At 44.7% G+C, this 18944-nt stretch overlaps 1 protein-coding gene across 11 annotated transcripts in view; it reads left to right on the forward strand.

Annotated features, from left to right (window-relative positions):
• The first annotated feature begins 13925 nt into the window (after positions 1-13925).
• Positions 13926-18944, forward strand: part of Golga4 (golgin A4) — an 89196-nt gene continuing 84177 nt past the window's right edge. For 6 of the 11 annotated variants that reach the window (XM_076577309.1, XM_016005275.3, XM_076577311.1 and 3 more), the window contains exon 1: positions 14011-14228. In XM_076577309.1, the coding sequence (XP_076433424.1) occupies positions 14157-14228 (72 nt within the window). In that variant the 5' untranslated portion in view covers positions 14011-14156. Of the gene's footprint in view, positions 14229-18944 lie in introns of all 11 variants that reach the window. The other 5 variants (XM_076577315.1, XM_006986745.4, XM_076577317.1 and 2 more) reach the window with 4 other exon arrangements.

Genomic DNA, 18944 nt, shown 5'->3' on the forward strand with positions numbered 1-18944 from the left:
AACAAGGGGCCATGTTCCAGCCTCAGCAAGCAGCAGAACTTGGCAGCTTCAACCATTTGGTTCTGCATTTAGAGTCAAGGATACAAGAAAGGGATTATGGAATCTCCCTCTGCAAGTAAGGAAAAACTCTGAGGCCAGGCGTATGTCATGGCTGTCCCTGCATGGAGGCCTAGAAAAGGCCATTGCCTGAAGCTGTGAAGGTGAAGCCTGGATTGCCTTTGAGACCCCAAGGTATTGGAGATGCCAGAGTCAGGGGATACCTGCCAAGGAGAACTGTTAACAGCCCAAGAGAAAGAAGTGTGTTGTAGTCAACAAAGCTAAACAGTGTTGGAGATCTGAACAGTGTTTTGACATCAGACATGGAGATGCAGAGTTTGGGATTTGCCCAGCTGGTTTTCAGACTTGCTTTAGTCCAGGATTTCCTCAATATGTTCCCTTTCCTCCCTTTTGGAATGGTAATGTATATCCTGTGCCATTATATGTTGGAAGAATGTGATCTGCTTTTTCATTTTGCGTTTACAGGGGATTACAGTTAAGAGATTGCTTGAATCTCAGAAGAGACTTTAGACTTTGGACTTTTAAACAGTGCTATACTGTCATGGAGTATGGGAACTTTTGAAGTGGGACTATAATATGGCTACAAACCTATGGGGTCCAGGGAGTGGAATGTGGTGGTTTGAATGAAAATGGCCTTCATAGGCCCATAGGGAGTGGCACTATTAGGAGGTGTGGCCTTGTTAGAGTAGTTGTTGGAGGAAGTGTGTCTCAGGGTGGGCTTTGAGATTTCAGATGCTCAAGCCAGGCTCAGTGTCTCTCTTCCTGCTGTCTGCCCATCCAGATGTAGAACTCTCAGCTACTTCTTTAGCACCATGTCTGTCTGCATGCTGCCATGCTTCCCACCATGATGATAATGGACTAAACCTCTGAATTTGTAAAGCAGCACTAATTAAATGTTTTCCTTTATAAGGGTTGTCATGGTCATGGTGTGTCTTCATAGCAATAGAAACCCTAACTAAGTCAACAAGGCTGGCCTGGAAATCACAGAGATCTGCTGCCCCTTTCTGAGTGTGAAGACTGAAGGTGTGCACCACCACACCCCTGTCTGAGTGCTGGGACTGAGGTGTGCACCACCACAGCCCAGTCAAACAGGTGCAGTTTACAACATATCTAAAGAGAAGTTCTTTTCTGGTTGTGTTTATCTGAAGTTCCAAGTGCTTCTTCTACTTGTACATCTGTGTGGGAAATGTTTGTTGTAATCTCACTCACTGAACAGTTTCTGACTCTAGCCTTTATCCTTCTACCCCGATCATTCTTAGATTAGATCTCTTGATATGTATTAGAAGTCTTTAAAGTTGTGCTCTTGCTTAATTTTTTTCTTTGTTGTTACCCTACTGGGTTATTCTTGTCTTTCAAACATTCTTTATTTTTGTTTTAAGATTTATTTTTAAGCTGGGCAGTGGTAGCCCATGCCTTAATCTCAGCACTCAAGAGGCAGAGGCAGGTGGATCTCTGTGAGTTTGAGACAAGCCTGGTCTGTAGAGCAAGTTCCAAGACAGCCAGGGCTATACAGAGAAAACTTGACTCAAAAAAAAAATTATTTTTGTTTGATGTGTATTAAGTGTTTTACCTGCATGTATGTGCACCATTTGCATGCAGTACCTACAGAGGCCAGAAGAGGATGTCAGATTTCCCCCTAGAACTGAAGTTACAGGCAATTGTGAGCCATCATGTGGATGCTGAGAACTGAACCCAGGTCCTCTGGAAGAGTAGCCAGTGCTCTTAACTGCTGAGCCATCTCCCCATCCCTCCTGACATTCTTTCTTCTCCTTGCTCTAATCTGTCAGCAACACTCCAAACTTCACCTTTTCTTTGGTTGATTGACTTACTTCCAATTTCTGTTTTTATTTTCTAGTCTCTAGCTGTTTCCTCTGCATTTTTATTTATCATTCATTTTGCTTACTTTGTCCTGTGATTTCCTTAATGCACCCATAGTTCACTTGTTTGAACCATCTTTGAAAACTGGTCACTTTTTTGTTGTCATTTGTTTTTGAGACAGGGTTTCTCTGTGTAGCCCTGGCTGTCCTGGAACTCACTGTGTAGACTAGGCTGGCCGCCAGCTCACAGAGATCCACCTGACTCTGCTGGGATTAAAGGTGTGTGCTGCCATGGCCAGCAACTGGTTCACAGTGTACAGTATAGATTTGAACTGTTTTTCCTTTGTTTCAATTAGTTTGTTATATTTGTTTTGAGTGTTGAGGAATTGTGAGTAATCCATTTCATGTTAACTTGAGTTTTCTTGTTTTTTGTTTCTCTAGGTAGTGACTTGAGCATCTGTTGGGTTTGATATGTCTCCCGCCTCCCCCCACCCCCCACTCTTTTTAACATTTAAAAGATGTTTGTTTGTTGTATGTGTGTGGGCCTGCACCATGTTGTATGGATGGAGGTCAGAGTGCAGCTTGTGGGAGTTGGTTTTCTCCTTCCACCATGTGGGTTCTGGGGATCCAGCCCAGGTCATCAAGCTTGGTGGCAGGCACCTTTACCCACTGATCCATCTTGCTGGCCTTTGCCCATTATTTTTGTTTGCAGTTTTGTTTTACGTAGGTTTTCCTTTTTGCAGTTTTGTTTTATGTGTGTTGGTATTTTGCCTGCAAGGATATCTGTATACCACATGTATGCCTGGTGCTATGGAGGACAGAAGAGGGAGACAGATCCTCTGAGCTGGACTTACAGATGGTCGGGAGCTGTCCTGTGGGTGCTGGGAATTGAACCCAGGTCCTCTGGAAGAGCAGCCAGTACTCTTAACTGCTAAGCCATCTCTCCAGGCCCCTTTCATGGGTATTAGTGGGTGGTTTTCTCTTTTGGCTTACAATCCTCAGTACTATTTGGAGAAGAAACGGCAACAGTAACAAAAGCAATGACCTGCATCAATCTAGGTAGTAAAGTGCAGCGGGGTCTGAGAGCCGACTCAGGAGGGAAAGAGGCGCGCGCGCGCGCGTGTGCGCATGCGCACACAGGCCTGACTACTTGAACTAAATCCCTGGAGCCCATGGAAAAACTGGATGCACCCATCTGCATGCCCAGAGTAAATGGCAGGGGAAGCCGAGAGAATCTGGCAGAAGCTTGAAGGGCAGCTAGCCTGGGGTGAGTAGCAGCAGAAACAGCAAGAGACCTGCCTCAATTAGGCAGAAGGTGAGAGTCTCTGACCACCACACAAAGTTCTATGACGTGACATATGTGCACCTCCTCCAAACAAAATAAATAAATAATTTCTTTTTAAATGCGCTAGAAAGCAATTGGTCCTTTGTTACATCCTTATAGGATTAGATTGTCTCATCACCCAGTTTGGATGTTTGGTTTTCCAAACATGTAGATAAATGAACTCCCTCTTCCTAGTGTGGGCATAATGTCCTGGTTGATCCTGCCTGCCGCACATAGATGTTAGTAAAGGGGGTGGGGAAAGAGAGGGTGACCGCTGGACAGATAGACAGGCACCTCAGGGAAAGGGCGAGGGGGAGCAATGGCAGTGGGTTAGTGTCTGTGGGCACTTCTCTAGGCATAATTCTGACAGCACTGCCCTTCACAATAATGTCCTCTACCCTGGGGCACAGGGTGAAGGTACTTGCAAATAGAGCAAAGGTGAGGGGCAGCGGAGGATGGTCTCTCTGCCCAGAAGTGACACTCACTGCATGCCAGTCAGTGCTACTGTCCAGTTGTCTGGGTGGATGTCAGAATCAAAGGAGTTGTCCTATACAAGAAACATCTTTATCTGGGAGCAGATTGGGGACAATTTCTTTGGCCGCACCCATAACCGCTCTGGGTTGTCACAATCAGCAGTGGTTAGGGACTGTTGCTAAAGGTCAACATTTTCACAGTCATCCCTCAGTGCTGGCCTCTGTTCCTGGTCCCTTGGGAGGAGAACAAATCTCACACATAATAGGAAAAGATACAAGAAGACTCTTTTCCTCTCAAAGACTGTTCAAGCCTGGAGCAGGTCAGGGCACTCCGGATAATGGACTTTCAAATGAAGAAGAATAGAATTCACTCACTCTTAGAAATGCGAGACAGCCACTCTAGAAGTCACGATGGCCACTGATCCAGGCACCTGCTCCTCTCTCTGGAAGCTGAATGTGGAACTGAGTTCTCTGGGTGTGCCCATTAGGATGCTGACCAACCGGTGCATGGGGAGTGGTCCAGAGTTGAGAGCTCTGTTTAGAGGAAGGAATGCTGAAGACAGCTTATCACAGGTGTGGGGAGGGCAGAGTTTTTGCCTTAGACACCTAGGCCCCAGTTGCCTTACAGGTGAGCAGAGTGACCCTACACTCCACCACCACCCCCACTTGGCTGCATGGGAACCACCAAGGGCAACTGTTACCCTGATAGAGGGTACACATGCTCCTTCTCTGACTTTCCTGGATGCCTCGCCATCTCCCTCGGGTCCACGTCAGGCCTGACTCTTACTAAAGCTGCCTAGACTTGGATTTTCTCCACCCTTTAAAAACTACTTATTTAAGCCGGGCGGTGGTGGCACACACCTTTAATCCCAGCACTCGGGAGGCAGAGGCAGGTGGATCTTTGTGAGTTCGAGGTCAGCCTGGTCTACAGAGTGAGATCCAGGAAAGGCTCCAGAGCTACACAGAGAAACCCTGTCTCGAAAACAAAACAAACAAACAAACAAAAAAAAAAACTACTTATTTAATTGTGTGTGTGTGTCCTTGCAAATGGGTATGTGCACCCACATGTGTGCCTGGTGCTTTTGGAGGTCAGAACAGGTATCGGATCCCCTAAAACTGAAGTTATAGCTAGTTGTGAGCCACCACATGGGTGGGTGCTGGGGACCAAACGCAGGTCCTCTGGAAGAGCAGCCAGTACTTTTAACTACTGAGCCAACTCTCCAGCCCCTCTATTTTTATAAAAGTGTAGTGCCTAAAAACTCTCTTTAATATAAAGGTCCTTAGGTGTTGAAGAATTTTTGTCCTATGATGAAGAAATGTCAGTTTAGATGTCTCCCTCTTTTTTTTTCTGTTTAGTGTTCCTAGGTTATAAGGGTGGCCCTTTAAAAATTACTACAAAAAACATGTCTTCCTTTTATCCTTTGAAAATAATTTAGAAGTCACTCTTTCAGTAGAGACGGTTTAAAAAAAAAAAGCAAAGAATTTAGAGGTTCTTTTGTTTGCCAAGTGCAACAACCGCCTTTCCCGCACAAGGACAGTGAGTGACAGATGTCGGGAGACTTGAGAGGGGGTCTGGACAGTGAGTGACAGATGTCGGGAGACTTGAGAGGGGTCTGGCTGAGGGCTGAAGGCTGAAACGAACCAGGGAAGCCTGCCCAGAGAGGATCAGATAGCAACTCGGAGGGTGTGGTGGGGTTGCATGGGTAAAAAATGTAGTTTTTTAAAGACTTTTAATTTTTTAATTTATTTTTATATGTATAAGCATTTTGTCTGCATGTATATATATGTACTACAGTGCCTGCAGAGGTCCAAAGAGGGCGATGGAACCCCTGAAACTGGAATTTTTAACCAGTTGTGAGGCACTATGTGGGTGCTGGTAATCAAACCCAGGTCCTCTGCAAGAACAGCAGCAAGTGTTCTTAACCACTGAACCATCCCTCCAGCCCCAAGACATTCTTGTTTGTTTGTTTGTTTGTTTGTTTGTTTTTTGTTTGTTTTTACATCCCAACCTAAGTTTCCCCTCCCTCCTCTCCTCTCACCTTCCCACCCCCAGCCCCATCCACTCCTCCTCCTCTGTTTCTTCAGAAAAGGACAGGCCTCCCATGGCTATCAACCTCCCATGGTATATCAAGTTGCAGGGAGACTAGGCACCTCCTCTCCTATTAAGGCTGGATGAGGCAATCCAGCTAGAGGAATGGGTCCCAAAAGCAGGCAACAGAGACAGAGACAGCCCCTGCTCCCACTGTTGGCAGTCCCACAAGAAGACCAAGTTAAACAACTGTAACATACATGCAGAGGGCCTAGGTTAGTCCCATGCAGGCTCCCTGGTTGTCAGTTCAGTCTCTGTGAGCCCCTATGAGCCCAGGTTAGTTGGTTCTGTGGGTTTTCTTGTGTCCTTGACCCTACTGGCTCCTATAATCCTTCCTCCCCTTGTTGGGCAGGATTTCCCGTGCTCCGCCTAATGTTGGGCTCTGAGTCTCTGCATCTGTTTCCATTTGTTGCTGCGGGAAGCCTCTCTGATGAGTTGGGCTAGGCACCAATCTATGAGTACAGCAGAATATCGTTAGGAATCATTTCATTGACTTTTTTTTTTTTTTTTTTTTTTTTTTTTTTTGCTAGTCGTGTTTAGTTCTATCCTAGGTCTCTGAGGTATCCCACCTCTGGGTCCTGACCCTCAGTGGTGAGCTCCCTCTCAGGGTTTGGGTCTCCAGCTGGGCCAGTCATCAGCTGGTCACCCCCACAATTTCTGTGCCATCTTTACCCCGGCACATCTTATTGGTAGGACAACTTGTAGGTCAAAGGGTTTCTAGCTGGATTGGTGTCCCAGCCCCTCCACTGGAAGTTTTGCTTGGTTATGGGAGATGACTCGTTCAGGTTCCATCTCTCCCATTGCTAAGAGTCTTAGCTAGGGTCACCCTCATAGATTCCTGGGAATTTCCATTTCTCTAGGTTTCTAGCACACCCTAGAGATGCCCCTGATTCCAGTTGTTGCTCCTAGTACTCTCTCCCTTCATCCTCCCCCATCTGATCCCTCTGTTCCCATGCCCCCATTTCACCACCCCACACTGGTAATGTCCATTTTATTCCCCCCATGAAGACACCTTTGATAAGAGTATTGAGTGAAGTGCTGTGTTGGTTAAGTAAAAGCAGCTAAAAGAGTATTTTGGATCACAGTTTGAGGACACAGTCCATCATGGGTGTAGACATGGCATCCACAGAAAGCAGAGACAAACGTTGGTGCTCAGCCCACTTTCAACTTTTCATTTAACCTCGGAGCCCAGCCCATGGGAAGGCTGCCCACATTCAGGGTGGGTCTCCCTCCTCTGTTAAACTGACCTAGAAATGCCCTCACAGACACATCCAGAGGTTTACTTCTCAGGTGACTCCAAATCCCAGCATGTTGGAAATTAGAGAATGCACTATATATTTTCAGCCAAGCCCTTTTTCCAAAGGACAATCTAGAGTTTAGAAATTCTACATTCTACTGTAAAATATTTTGAGTTTATTTCTTTTTGCAGATTCTGCAAAAGTTCTAAAATTCCCTATTCCAATTCCAAGGGCGAGGCAGGAAAGAGGCCCTGTTTTCCCCTGTTCAGCTCCATGTTGGCAAAAGCATTCTCTTTATAAACACTCAAAGTGTGCAGAAACACACAAAATGGATATTAAGAAGGCTTCAGCTCCCTGTTTAATTACACCATTTAAGGTTAGCACGTCCGGCATCACTTTATGATTTTTCTCTAAGCATTTATGGACACACACATACTTATTAGTTGGTGGAAAATGAATTCAAGGGGTCAAAATAATTTCCATATTTTCTTCTTCAACATGTTAAAATAAATTTTGGAGGAGGTAATACATGCTTAGAGTGTAAATTTAAAATGTGTAAGGGATATAAAAGTAGTTACCATTACTGATCCAGCCCATCTAGTCCCTTTGCTGGGGACAAACACCATTACTAGTTTCTTCCTCATCTTTCCAGATATATTCTGTAATATGTATGTTAAGCCATATCAAATTAACATTCTGAAGTAAAAAATAAAACTCTTTGAGAATCATATATTTATGAGTATATATACATTTTTACTTTAATAATGGTATCACACCGGGCTGGAGAAATGGCTCAGTGGTTAAGAGCACTGACTGCTCTTCCAGAGGTCCTGAGTTCAATTCCCAGCAACCACATGGTGGCTCACAACCACCCGTAATGAGATCTGGTGCCCTCTTCTGGCCTGCAAGGACACATGCATGCAGAACACTGTATACATAATAAATAAATAAATCTTTAAAAAAAATTAATGGTATCACACCATATATTGCAGTGTGTGTATATGTGTGTGTGTGTGTATGTGTGTGTATAGTGGCATGACTAAGTAGTAAACTTTGTGTGTGTGTGTGTGTGTGTGTGTGTGTGTGTGTGTGTGTGTGTGTGTGTGTGCTGGCATGACTAAGTGTTTTTTAAGTCAGGGTTTTGCTAAATTGTTCAAGATGCCCTTAAATTGTAATACTGTTTCTGTTCCCTGAGTGTTTGGGATTACAGGTCTTAGTCATCAGATCTGGATTCTAGAAAGTCCTTTAAGACTACTTTGGATTTGTCTATAGTACTAGAGATTGAACACAAGGCATAGAACAGGTGAGGCAAGCATTCTACCCCCAAGCTACATCTCCAGCCTTCAGTACTTTAATAATTTCATTTTTAGAAGTAGGGAATGAATCTTTTAAGACAATTTATAATCACAATAATCATTTTATTTTCATAGGAACTTTGTGGTGGTTCACCATCTTAGAGTTAAAAAACAAAAAACAAAAAACAGAAAGTCAGGTAAAGTAGTGTATGTCTGTCTGGAGTCCCAGCTATTCTGAAGGCTGAGCCCAAACTTTTGGCGTCAAGCTGGGCAATGGGGTGCAATATCATTTTTTTTTTAAGAAGAAAGACAGGAAGAAAAAAAGAGAGGGTGGAGGTTGAGCGCTTTCTTCCACTACAGGTAGCAAGCTTGTGTCTTCAGACCCATTCAGTGGACATTCCTGTCAATATGGTCGTGCATTATACTCTCTCTCTTTCTAAATGATTATGTATGCATGTGCACCATATGTGTGCCTGGTGCCCCAAAGACCAGAAGAGAGTGTCAGATGTGCTGGAACTGGAGTTACTTCCAGACTGCCAGCAGCAGCCATGTGGGAACTGGGAACTGAACCCAGGTCCTCTGTAAGAACAGTGAGTGCTCCTAACCACTGAGCCATCATCTCTCTGACCCCATACTTGGTCTCTGTATAGAATCTAACATCAGTATAAAGCCAGTTTTTGCTTCTTTTTAAATAACACACAGGAGTTAATCTGTGTGCTTTAGGGTTGGTTAACAAGTGTTTACAAAGAGACAGAGGACCTGGCTCTTTCTTACCTCACTTCATCCCATCAACCCTAGTTAGCAAAATACCTCACTCTTTTTAATTTGGGGGGGGGGGGTTGGGTTTTTTTTGAGACAGGGTTTCTCTGTGTAGTCCTGGCTGTCCTGGAACTCCTGTAGACCAGGCTGGCTTTGAACTCAGAGAGCCGCCTGCCTCTGCCTCCTAAGTGATAGTTTTAAAGGCATAAGTCACCATAGCCTGGCTTAGACCTCATACCTCATTCTTAAAATGAGTCTTGTATCTCAGCCCTGAGGGTCGGATTTCCCCCTTTGAATGGCTATTATAACTGAATTTTTGCATCATTAGCTTTACAACTATTTTTGGATATAGCTAAATACAAAACCATTAATAACCGAATAGCTTTTAAAAATCCAAGCATATCTCAAAGAAGATGAGAAAGTCCTAAGCCTATGCCTGTTACAGTCGAGGACCAAATAAATAGTAAGGAATGGCACTGGCTCTCCAGCTGTGTGTAATCAGAAGCCTCTGGGTGATTGGGCTGTTGCTCCACCCCCTCCCTTAACTCTGTGCCTATTCATAAAATGGAGACAATAATGGTAATAACATCAGCCCTCATTTCTCCTAGTTAGTCCACTTTTGGTCTACAATGATAATTAAATTAAAAAATGAAGAGGAAAAAAATAATCTTCTAAAGAGAAATTACTCCAGGCCAAAAAGTTGGTCAAATGCCACGTTGAGTCACCATCTAAGTTTAGACTCTGATGCAGAGGCCTGGCTCCTGAGGGAGGTTTTCCAAGGTTTTATAGCAATGATTTTGATAGCCTTACTAAGACATGCAAAGTAAATGTTCACAGGAATGTTCAAATTAGAAATATTCAAACAGTGTAGAAATACCAGTATTTTGATCTCCCAATCTCTGTCACCGACTCTAATAAACACAGGACAGTGAGTGCTATAGCTCAGTGTCTATGGTGCTCACCTAGTATGTGCAAGGCCCTGGAGTCATCCCTAGTATACACACACACACACACACACACACACACACACACACACACACACACACGCACACACACTCCAAGTGGTTTCCATCTGTCCTGTTCTAACATATATATGCATGTGAATTTCTTCCCTGATACCAGTGTCAGGGAATCTGGTATGGAAAGAAAATGCAGTGAATACACGTTACACCTGAGGATACTTGTCTGAACGTACAAGTTTAACACTGAAACACAAAGACCTCCTACACTGATGGGGGAATTGGAACATTAATCACTCCATCATTTTGGAGCAGAGCTGGAGAGTTTAGAGAAACAGTGTCAGTGGGAGACTGTGGGACAACGGCAAAGGATACAGAGGTAATGTGAGTGGTGGTGTGGGCACGGGCTTCACAGGAATGAAAACTCGAGTATTCGGTTGCTGCCTCAATCATGTGTAAGCTGTGTTACCTTGGGTAAGACGTTTAATTTCTCTCTGAGTCTTGGGCTTTACATTTTGATTTTTATCACATCTGCATGTATATGTATTTTAAGAGATTCCTATTGTCATTTTAAAATTTACATTATGTATGTTTGCCTGCATAACGTGTGTGCACTGACCATTTTCCCAATTTTAACTGTGCTGATCCAGGGGGAGGAAGGGCTTGCTGACTCCTAGCATCCTTTTCATTTCTCTTTGTAGGGTTTTTAGTTTTTGCAGGCATCTCTTGCCTCTTTGATTAGCTATCCTCCAAGGTGGTCTGTTTGTTTTGTTTTGCATGGTTACTTTAAAGGGAATCTTTTTCAGATTTCTTCCTCTTAAAGTTCATTATTGGTATATAGAAAACTACTGATTGTTGATGTACATTTTGTATCCTATGACTTGACTGAAAGTATTTCTTCAATCTAAGAGTTCAGATGGAGTCTTTAGGGTCTCAAGTATGGGATCATATCATCTGCACATAGGGGGAAATTGACTTCTTCCTTTCCTGTCTGAATCCCTTTTATTTCTCTTCTCTTAGGGCCCTGCTGCACAGAAGTGGGTGGAGTGTACTCCCCACCCCCACCCCACCACGTGCCACTTCATAGAAGTGGATGGCATGTGGCCCCATGCGGCTTAGAAGTGGAGTGTGTGCCCCCTTGCCACATAGAAATGGAGTGCTCCCCCACCCCCACCCCTCCCACCCCACCCCCACTGCTGCATGGAAGTGGAGTGTGCCCCCATGCTCTACTCCTGACTGCAGGAAATGTGTCTTGTTTTTCTCCACTTAGAATAATGTTGTTTAGATGTTTGTAGGATATAGCTTTTGCCTGCATTTCTGACTGTGCATTATGTGCATAACTGCTGTCTTTAGAGGTCACAAAGCGGTGTTAGAGCCCTTGGAACTGGGCTTACAGAGAGTTGTGAATCACCATGTGGGTGCTGGGAACAAAACCAGGGCCCTTTTTTAAAAGCAACAAGTGCTCTTCACTGTTGGACCATCTCCAGCCCCCTGGTCTACAAGTATTTGAGAATTTTTGTGCCTAGTTCATCATGGAAATTGGCATATAGTTTTCTTTGTGTGTGTGTCTTTATCTGGTTGGATATTAGTATAATATTATCTTCGTAGAATGAGTTGTTTTCCTTCCAGATTGTCAAGGTTGCTAATTCTTCTTTAAAAGTACGGTAGAATTTGGCAGGTAATCTGTTCAGTCCTGAGCTTTTCTTTGTTGGAGACTCTTTACTACTGCCTGTGATGGCAAATCGTGATTATCAACTCCATCTGGACAGCCATTCTTGGGCTACCCGGGCCACATTCTGTCAGTCAACCTAATATAGTCCCTTTTAGTGTGTGTGTGTGTGTGTGTGTGTGTGTGTGTGTGTGTTCATTCCATAAGTCTGTTCCTTTAGAGAGCCCTGAGTAAACACTGTCCTAATCTCATGCTCATTTTAGACATAATTAAGTTGCTAATATCCCCTTAAGTTTTGTAGGTTATATATATATGTTTAGAAATCATCCATTTCTTATATATTTTGCTTCTTTTTAGAACAGAAGTCTTCAAAGTTTTCCCCAATGATCCTCTGTATTTCATTGTGTCTACTGTAATGCTCTCCTTTTCATCTCTGATTTTATTCATTGGATTCACCCCATTGGTTATTTTGTTTAATAATAAACCATTGGTTAATGGTTTGTTATTTTTATCTTTTCAAAGAACCAACTCTTAGCTTCATTGATTTCTTTGTATTCTTTCAATTCTCCGTTTCATCAATGTCTGTCCTCATCCTTATTATTTCCGTCTGCTGATTTTGGGTTTGATCTGTTGCTGTTTTCCTAAGACCTTGAGGTATTTTATTGGTGTGTTTCTGAGTCCTCTATGACTTTTAAATGTAAGCACTCATAACCTTTCCTGTATGCAAGTCTGTAGACGCACTGTCTTGATTAATGATTGATGGTGGGAGGGCCCTGCCCACTGTGGATGTTTCCATCCCTAGACAGGTGGTCCTGTGTTGTACAGGAAAATAAACTGAGTGAGCCATGGGGAGCAAGCAAGTGAGCAGCATTCCTCCTTGGTCTCTGCTTCAGTTCATGCCTCCAGGTTCCTGCCTTGAATGCCTGCAAATAAACTATGACAAGGTAGTATATGCTCAGACAGGTTTCCTTCCCTCTGGTGTTTGGCTATGGATCTCCTCATCTATATTCTTTGTCATACCCTTTTACGGAATTGGTAAATGTAAGCAAATCTACCAAATATCAGTAGGGAACCCCAGGAGCCTCCATAATAGCCAGAAACTCGAGTCACACAACCTGGGCTTGGCATTGAGAATTGGGAGTACACTTGTAGTACTGAGGCCTCAACCTGTGGGATCTAGCATATTCTCTCTCTCTCTCTCTCTCTCTCTCTCTCTCTCTCTCTCTCTCTCTCTCTCTCTCTCTCTCTCTCTCTCTCTCCTCTGCTTGAGTCAGGATCTCACTATGTAGTGCAGCCCTGGCTGGCCTGAAACTCACAGAGATCAAACAGCCTCAGCTTTCCAAGTGCTGGGATTAAAGGTGTGTGTCACCATGCCCAGATCTTAATGTACTATCTAAAGTATCAGAACTGAATGGGTGTCATTCAGGTAGTAACTGGTACAGAACCCAGAGTATTGAGAAATTTCACATGGGTCATGACAAGCAGAGGTCACAGAGATATTTTGTGTGTGCAAGTGTTGGAATCTATCTAGCAGATGGAAAAGCCCATGTGGGGGATGATGGCTTCTCTGGAGTGCAGTCACAAATATTAAGCACTAAAGGCTGGTATTTTCTGACCAGGTAGAAAATGGTGCACCTGTGGACCTCAGCTACTCTGGAGACAGGCAAATCACTTTAGCTTAGAAATTCAGTCTACGCAACACGGTCAAATTGTTTATTTTTGAAGCAGGGTCTCATTGTAGCTCAAACTGGCATTTAAAGTCGTTAAGTAGCCAAGGAATGACCTTGAATTTACGGTCCTATTGCCTCTACCTCTGGATGTGGGGTTTATAGGTATACACCACCACACCCAGTTTATGCGGTGCTGAGGATAGAACCCAAACTCTCCTTAATATGTTAGGCAAGCACTCTACATCCTCAGCCCCCTATCTTCTCTTAAAACCAACCAACCAACCAACCAACCAACCAACCAACCAACCAACCAACCAACCAAAAACCCTTAAAGAGAATTCTAACAAGAATTGTGCCAACCTACACTGAACACACTCCTGGCTCCCTAGCGCCATCCTTTCTCACCCTAGCCTTCTTCACTTTGGTGCTCAAGGGTGGGATGCAAAAGATCCCAGCAGGCGTGAGTGCCTGCCAGAGTCGCTGTGCGCGCGCGTTCACCCACACCGCATCCGTCTTGTCCACCGCCGCGCTCCGTAGCAAGCTCTTGGCAAGCTCCACGTCGGCCGCGCAGGCGCCCTGGGCGCGTTCACCTGCTGCCGTTGTCGCCGCCGCCGCCGCCGCCGCTGACGGGGCTGGATGGGGGGCCGAGGCCAGCCAGTGGCACCCAGAAAGGAGAGACGCGGCGGCGGCGACGCCGACACGCGCAGGACGAGCGCCCCGACGTGCCCGCGAGCTCCACGGGAAGGCGGCGAGGCCCGGGCCCGGCCGTCCCGCGGGTAGAGACGCCGCCGGCCCCTCGCCGCGCCATGTTCAAGAAGCTGAAGCAGAAGATCAGCGAGGAGCAGCAGCAGCTGCAGCAGGCGCCAGCCCCTGCCCAGGTACGCCGTCCCTGTGCGCCGAGGCCCGGGGGCGCGGGGGAAAGTTCTGCCGTGACCTTTGACCTCCGGCCCAGGACTTCTCCCCAAACCGGAGCCGAGGGTGGGCTTTGGACGGTCCTGGTGCTCTAAGGACCCTGGCCCGGTTACTCCCAAACTCCGTCCCCGTGCAAGGTGGCGGGACCCATCGTGACATCTGACCTCGGGGTGTTCCCCCTAAGGACCCACCGGGCCTGAGGATGGGTGCGATGGGGTCCGGGTCCTGTGTGGGGACCTTCCCCCGCCCGTGCCAGGCCCCGACACTGGGGTGATGACGGGGGTGGGGCAACCCAGGTCCCTTGTGATCTCTGACCTCTGACCTCTGGCCGAGGTCCCCTCGGTGTCCCGTGGACATTGAGCTTGGAATGGCCGGGCTCCTGTAAGTGTCCCGCTTCCGAACCCTGATGGAGAAACGAGGCCAGAGAGAGGGTCGAGCCGTCCCGGGCCAGGCTGCCTGCAGGAGCCCCGGGCCGCGTTCCAGCGTCCAAGGCGGTCACGAGTTAGTCTCTTCGCGTAACTTGGGTGGTGGCGGGCAGGGCGGAGGGGCGGACACTGAGCCGGACAGGTACGGAGCTTGCCCGCAACCCTGCTCTGGCTTTTCAGGAAGGTCGTTGCTTTTAGGAGAGTACGTTTCCAGGGAGAAGGGGGCGTGTTCGTGCTAGACACACACTAAACCTCTGGCGCACTCAGGGTTTCGGTGCTGATGACGAGAAACTCTCTCCCCAACTTTTCTGAGTCTCAGCGGCTTGAGCACTGATTTCTTCCCTCCTTTTAGGATTCCTAGAAAACTAGAGTCCGTGCTTCAAGAAAGGCAGCGTTTTGGCTAATCGGGGAGCAATTGGGTGTTTAACGATCCAGCATTCTGTTTCTAGAAACTTACTCTGAGAAGATTTAGGATGCAAAAAAGATTTAGTTATATAGTTTTCATTTTAATATTTTTTGTGTGTATTTGTCTGTGTGGGTGCATGTGTACATGTGGAGGCCAGAGGACAACCTTGGTGTCATTCCTCAGGCATTGTCCTTTTAATTTTACTATTTTAAAAACATTTTTTTGGATTTATTTATTTTATGTGTGAGTGTTTTACCTGTATGTCTGTATACCATGTGCATGCCTAGTGCTCACAGAGGCCAGAAGAGGGTGTGGATCTCAGGGAACCTGGGTAATGCGTGGTTGTGAGCCATCGTGTGAGTTCTGGGAACTGAACCTTGGTTGGCCCTCTGGAAGAGCAGCAAGTTCTTCTGGCCTCTGAGCCATCACTCCAGCACCACCACCACCCGCCTGGGACACATCAAGTCCAGTGAGTCTCTGCCACTTGAGCAGTGGGAGTACAAGCATGTGCCACCACACCTATCTTTTATTATTTTTAATAATTTATTTTTATTTTATGTGCTTTGGTGTTTTGCCTGCATGTATGCTTGTGTAAAGATTCCCTGGAACTGGAGTTACAGACAGACGTGAGCTTCCCGTGGGTCTTGGGAATTGAACCCGGGTCCTCTGAAAAAAAGAGCAGCCAGTGCTCTTGACTGTCTCTCCAGCCCACAAACCTGTCTGTTTTACCCTGGATTCTGAGCTGGAACATTTTACCATCTGAGCTGTCTTTGCCAGCCTTGATGCTGTTTTAGTGCTAACACTGGGGCGGGTGAAGAATTGGCTGAATAAACTCTTATCAGGCAGCATTAAAAACAAACATCATTGGTTTGAGTCCCTGATGGGCTTCTTAGTTAGCTGTTAACATAGATTATTTTAGTATCACATACACCTGTGAGGGAGATAGTATTCCTCCTGTAGATGAAGATGTGAGGCCCAAAGATAACCTAATTGCTACACAAAGACAGGTATTGTTTACATAGAATGATAGATGTTGCAAGAGACAAATGCAGCACGTAAATTATGACCCACTTTTTGTGACAAAAAGAAATGTATGTGTTTTTAAGTGGCATGGTGGCTCACACCTGTAATCCCAGCATTTGGGAGGTATGAAGGATTTCATATTTAAATCTAGCCTGGGCTACATGTCAAGCCCGTATTCCCCAAAACCAAACCAATAAATGAGTGTATACATGTGTGTGTATGTGTATGTAGTGAAAATACAAGTTTAAAAGGATATGCTATGAGATATTAATAGGATAAAGTATTGATAAGGTATTTAATATACTTTCTCATATTTAACGTTGACCTTTTCTCTAAAAGTGAACTGCACTTGTTCAGTAGCTGGCGTGGGGGGGTGGGGGGGGAGGGTGGGGGGTGGGGGGGAGGGTGAGGGGTGGGGGGTGAGTAATAACAACAAAAGCTTGTTGCAAGCTCAGCTATTAGAGCTTGCAGTTCCTGTAGCTTAATCCTGTTAGAGAAGTGTCTGGGTCAGACAGAATCCTATGTGTAAGACCTAAGAGAGCCTTTGGGTAGAAGTATCTCCATCCAGAATGGAAAAGTAAATGGCCAGTGTCTACTGCCATTAGAAGCTTGAGCTGCTTCTGCTTTCAGATCTGCTACTCAGAAAGGAGAAATATTCTGGGTTATTGTTTTCAAAGAGTTTAATGTATTTCAGTCAGAGGTCAGCAGGCCCTTTTGATGGCCTCCCTTATGCAGTATGTTACACATCCTTGTTTTTAAAGCAAGGTGTCTTCAATTGTGTTTAATCTTGGTTCAAGATTACCATTTTGGGATATAGATTGCTTTTTCTTGAGGAAATTGCCGAGCCTCGTAGGATTTTGTGGGGGCAGGTTTACCCCAGATAGGGTCTCACTATCACTCTGTAGATCAGGCTGGCCTCAAACTCACAGAGGTCTGCCTGCCTCTCCTCCTGAGCGCTGGGATTAAAGAAGTGCCTACCACCTGCCAGCTGCCTTGAAGGATTTCTTGAGCTTTGAAAGGCTCTATTTTGCACACTTCAGTTTGTTCTTGTCCATGCCTGCCCTCTACACCTCCAGTGCCTGCTTATCTTGGTTACATTTTGTATTTTGTAATGTTTCTCATGATGTGCTGTCAGTTTTCTCCCTGCTTTCTAAACTATTGTGAACTTTGAAATAATACACATAAACTTAGTAGAATTTAAAGGTAATTATATGAAGGGTTCTCTAAGTGCATTTTAGTGCAATAACCTAAATTTGGACATTCAGTTTGTTAGTTTCTCTCGAGACCTTTGTGTGCATGCTTTCTGGTTGTTAGCTTGCTTTCCATAAGAGATACTGTCTGGTATGTTTGTTTTCAGTAGAGTGCCTGTCAGGTGCTGGTAGTTCTGGGGAAATATTTGCAGAACTTCCATACAGCAGCAATAGTGATATTGTATAGAGTGAACCAGCCTGCCTGCCTGCCTGCATTCCTTTCTTCTAAGGCTTCAAAATAAATGAACATGATAGCCATCTAATTCCTAGTAATTTCTCTTTGGTTGATGTTGGGTTACTTAAATCCTTTTGTGGCTATTATTTTAAGTAATCATTTGCTCATTAAATCCGATTCTCTATATGGTCATTATTATTATAAGCATGAATTAAAATAAAGTTAAAGTGTTTCAAGTCAGGGTTTGCTTGATTTTTTTTTTTTAAAAGCAACACTTATTTTAGATTTTTCTTTAACTCTGTATGATTAACTTACTAAAAGAAAAACAGGTGGGGCTATGGATGTAGCTCAGTGATAGAATGCTTGCCTGGCATTCACAAGGCCCCGTGTTCAATCCCCAGCTCTGTGTGTGTGTGTGTGTGTGTGTGTGTGTGTGTGTGTGTGTGTGTGTGTGTGTGTGTGTCTGTCTCTGTGTGTGTGTGTGACATAAGTAAAAACATTTCAGCATTTTTATTCTCATACTAAGTATTATGAAAACTTACTTAAACATTATGAAAATTAAGATGTGAAAGGACAAATATTTTGAGTCTACTTATATGAACTATGTAAGGATAGCCAGATTCATCAGGCTAGAGAACAGAACCTGGCCCAGGCACTGGGGTAGGTGTCACTGGTTAATGGATTGCAGATTTCAGTGGGAAAATGAAGCAGCTTTGAGATGAATGCTGTGCTGTTCTCATGGAGTATGAATGTGCTCGGAATACTGTATGCCTACACATGTTCAGAATGGTAAATTATATGGTACGTATGTTTTATCACAATTAAAACATTTTTAAAAAGCAACATATAAGCCCTACTGGAACCTGCAGACTTGTTTATTTTTCTTAAGTAGGGCCCTAAAATAATAGTTAGTGCAGTAGAAATTTTGAAAACAAATACAAAATTCCATCAAGGTTTCTCACAGATGGCAGAGGAGTCCCTTCCTGAAGGGGCATAGCCTTATTGTAAATTTGAGTTTATAGAGTGTCCCTGTCTTAAATTCCCAAAGAGAGCACAGAGATGGGAAGAATCCAAGTGTATCCTGGTTGTTTATTTTATTTTATTGTATTTGATTTGATTTTTGAGACAGGTCTCTCTGTGTAGCCTTGGCTGTCCTAGAACTTGCTCTGTAGACCACGAACTCAGAGATCCACCTGCCTCTGCCTCCCAAGTGCTGGGATTAAAGGCATGTGCCACCACTGCCTAGCTGTCCTGATTGTTTATAATCTGTGTTCCTACCAAAGAGGATTCAGTGCCCACTGATAATGCTTTATATAGAAATATAGTGTTATATATACATACACACACACACACACACACACACACACACACACACACACACATATATATATATATAAATTTTA

This window comes from Peromyscus maniculatus, chromosome 7, assembly GCF_049852395.1.
Source record: "Peromyscus maniculatus bairdii isolate BWxNUB_F1_BW_parent chromosome 7, HU_Pman_BW_mat_3.1, whole genome shotgun sequence".
NCBI lineage: Eukaryota > Metazoa > Chordata > Mammalia > Rodentia > Cricetidae > Peromyscus > Peromyscus maniculatus.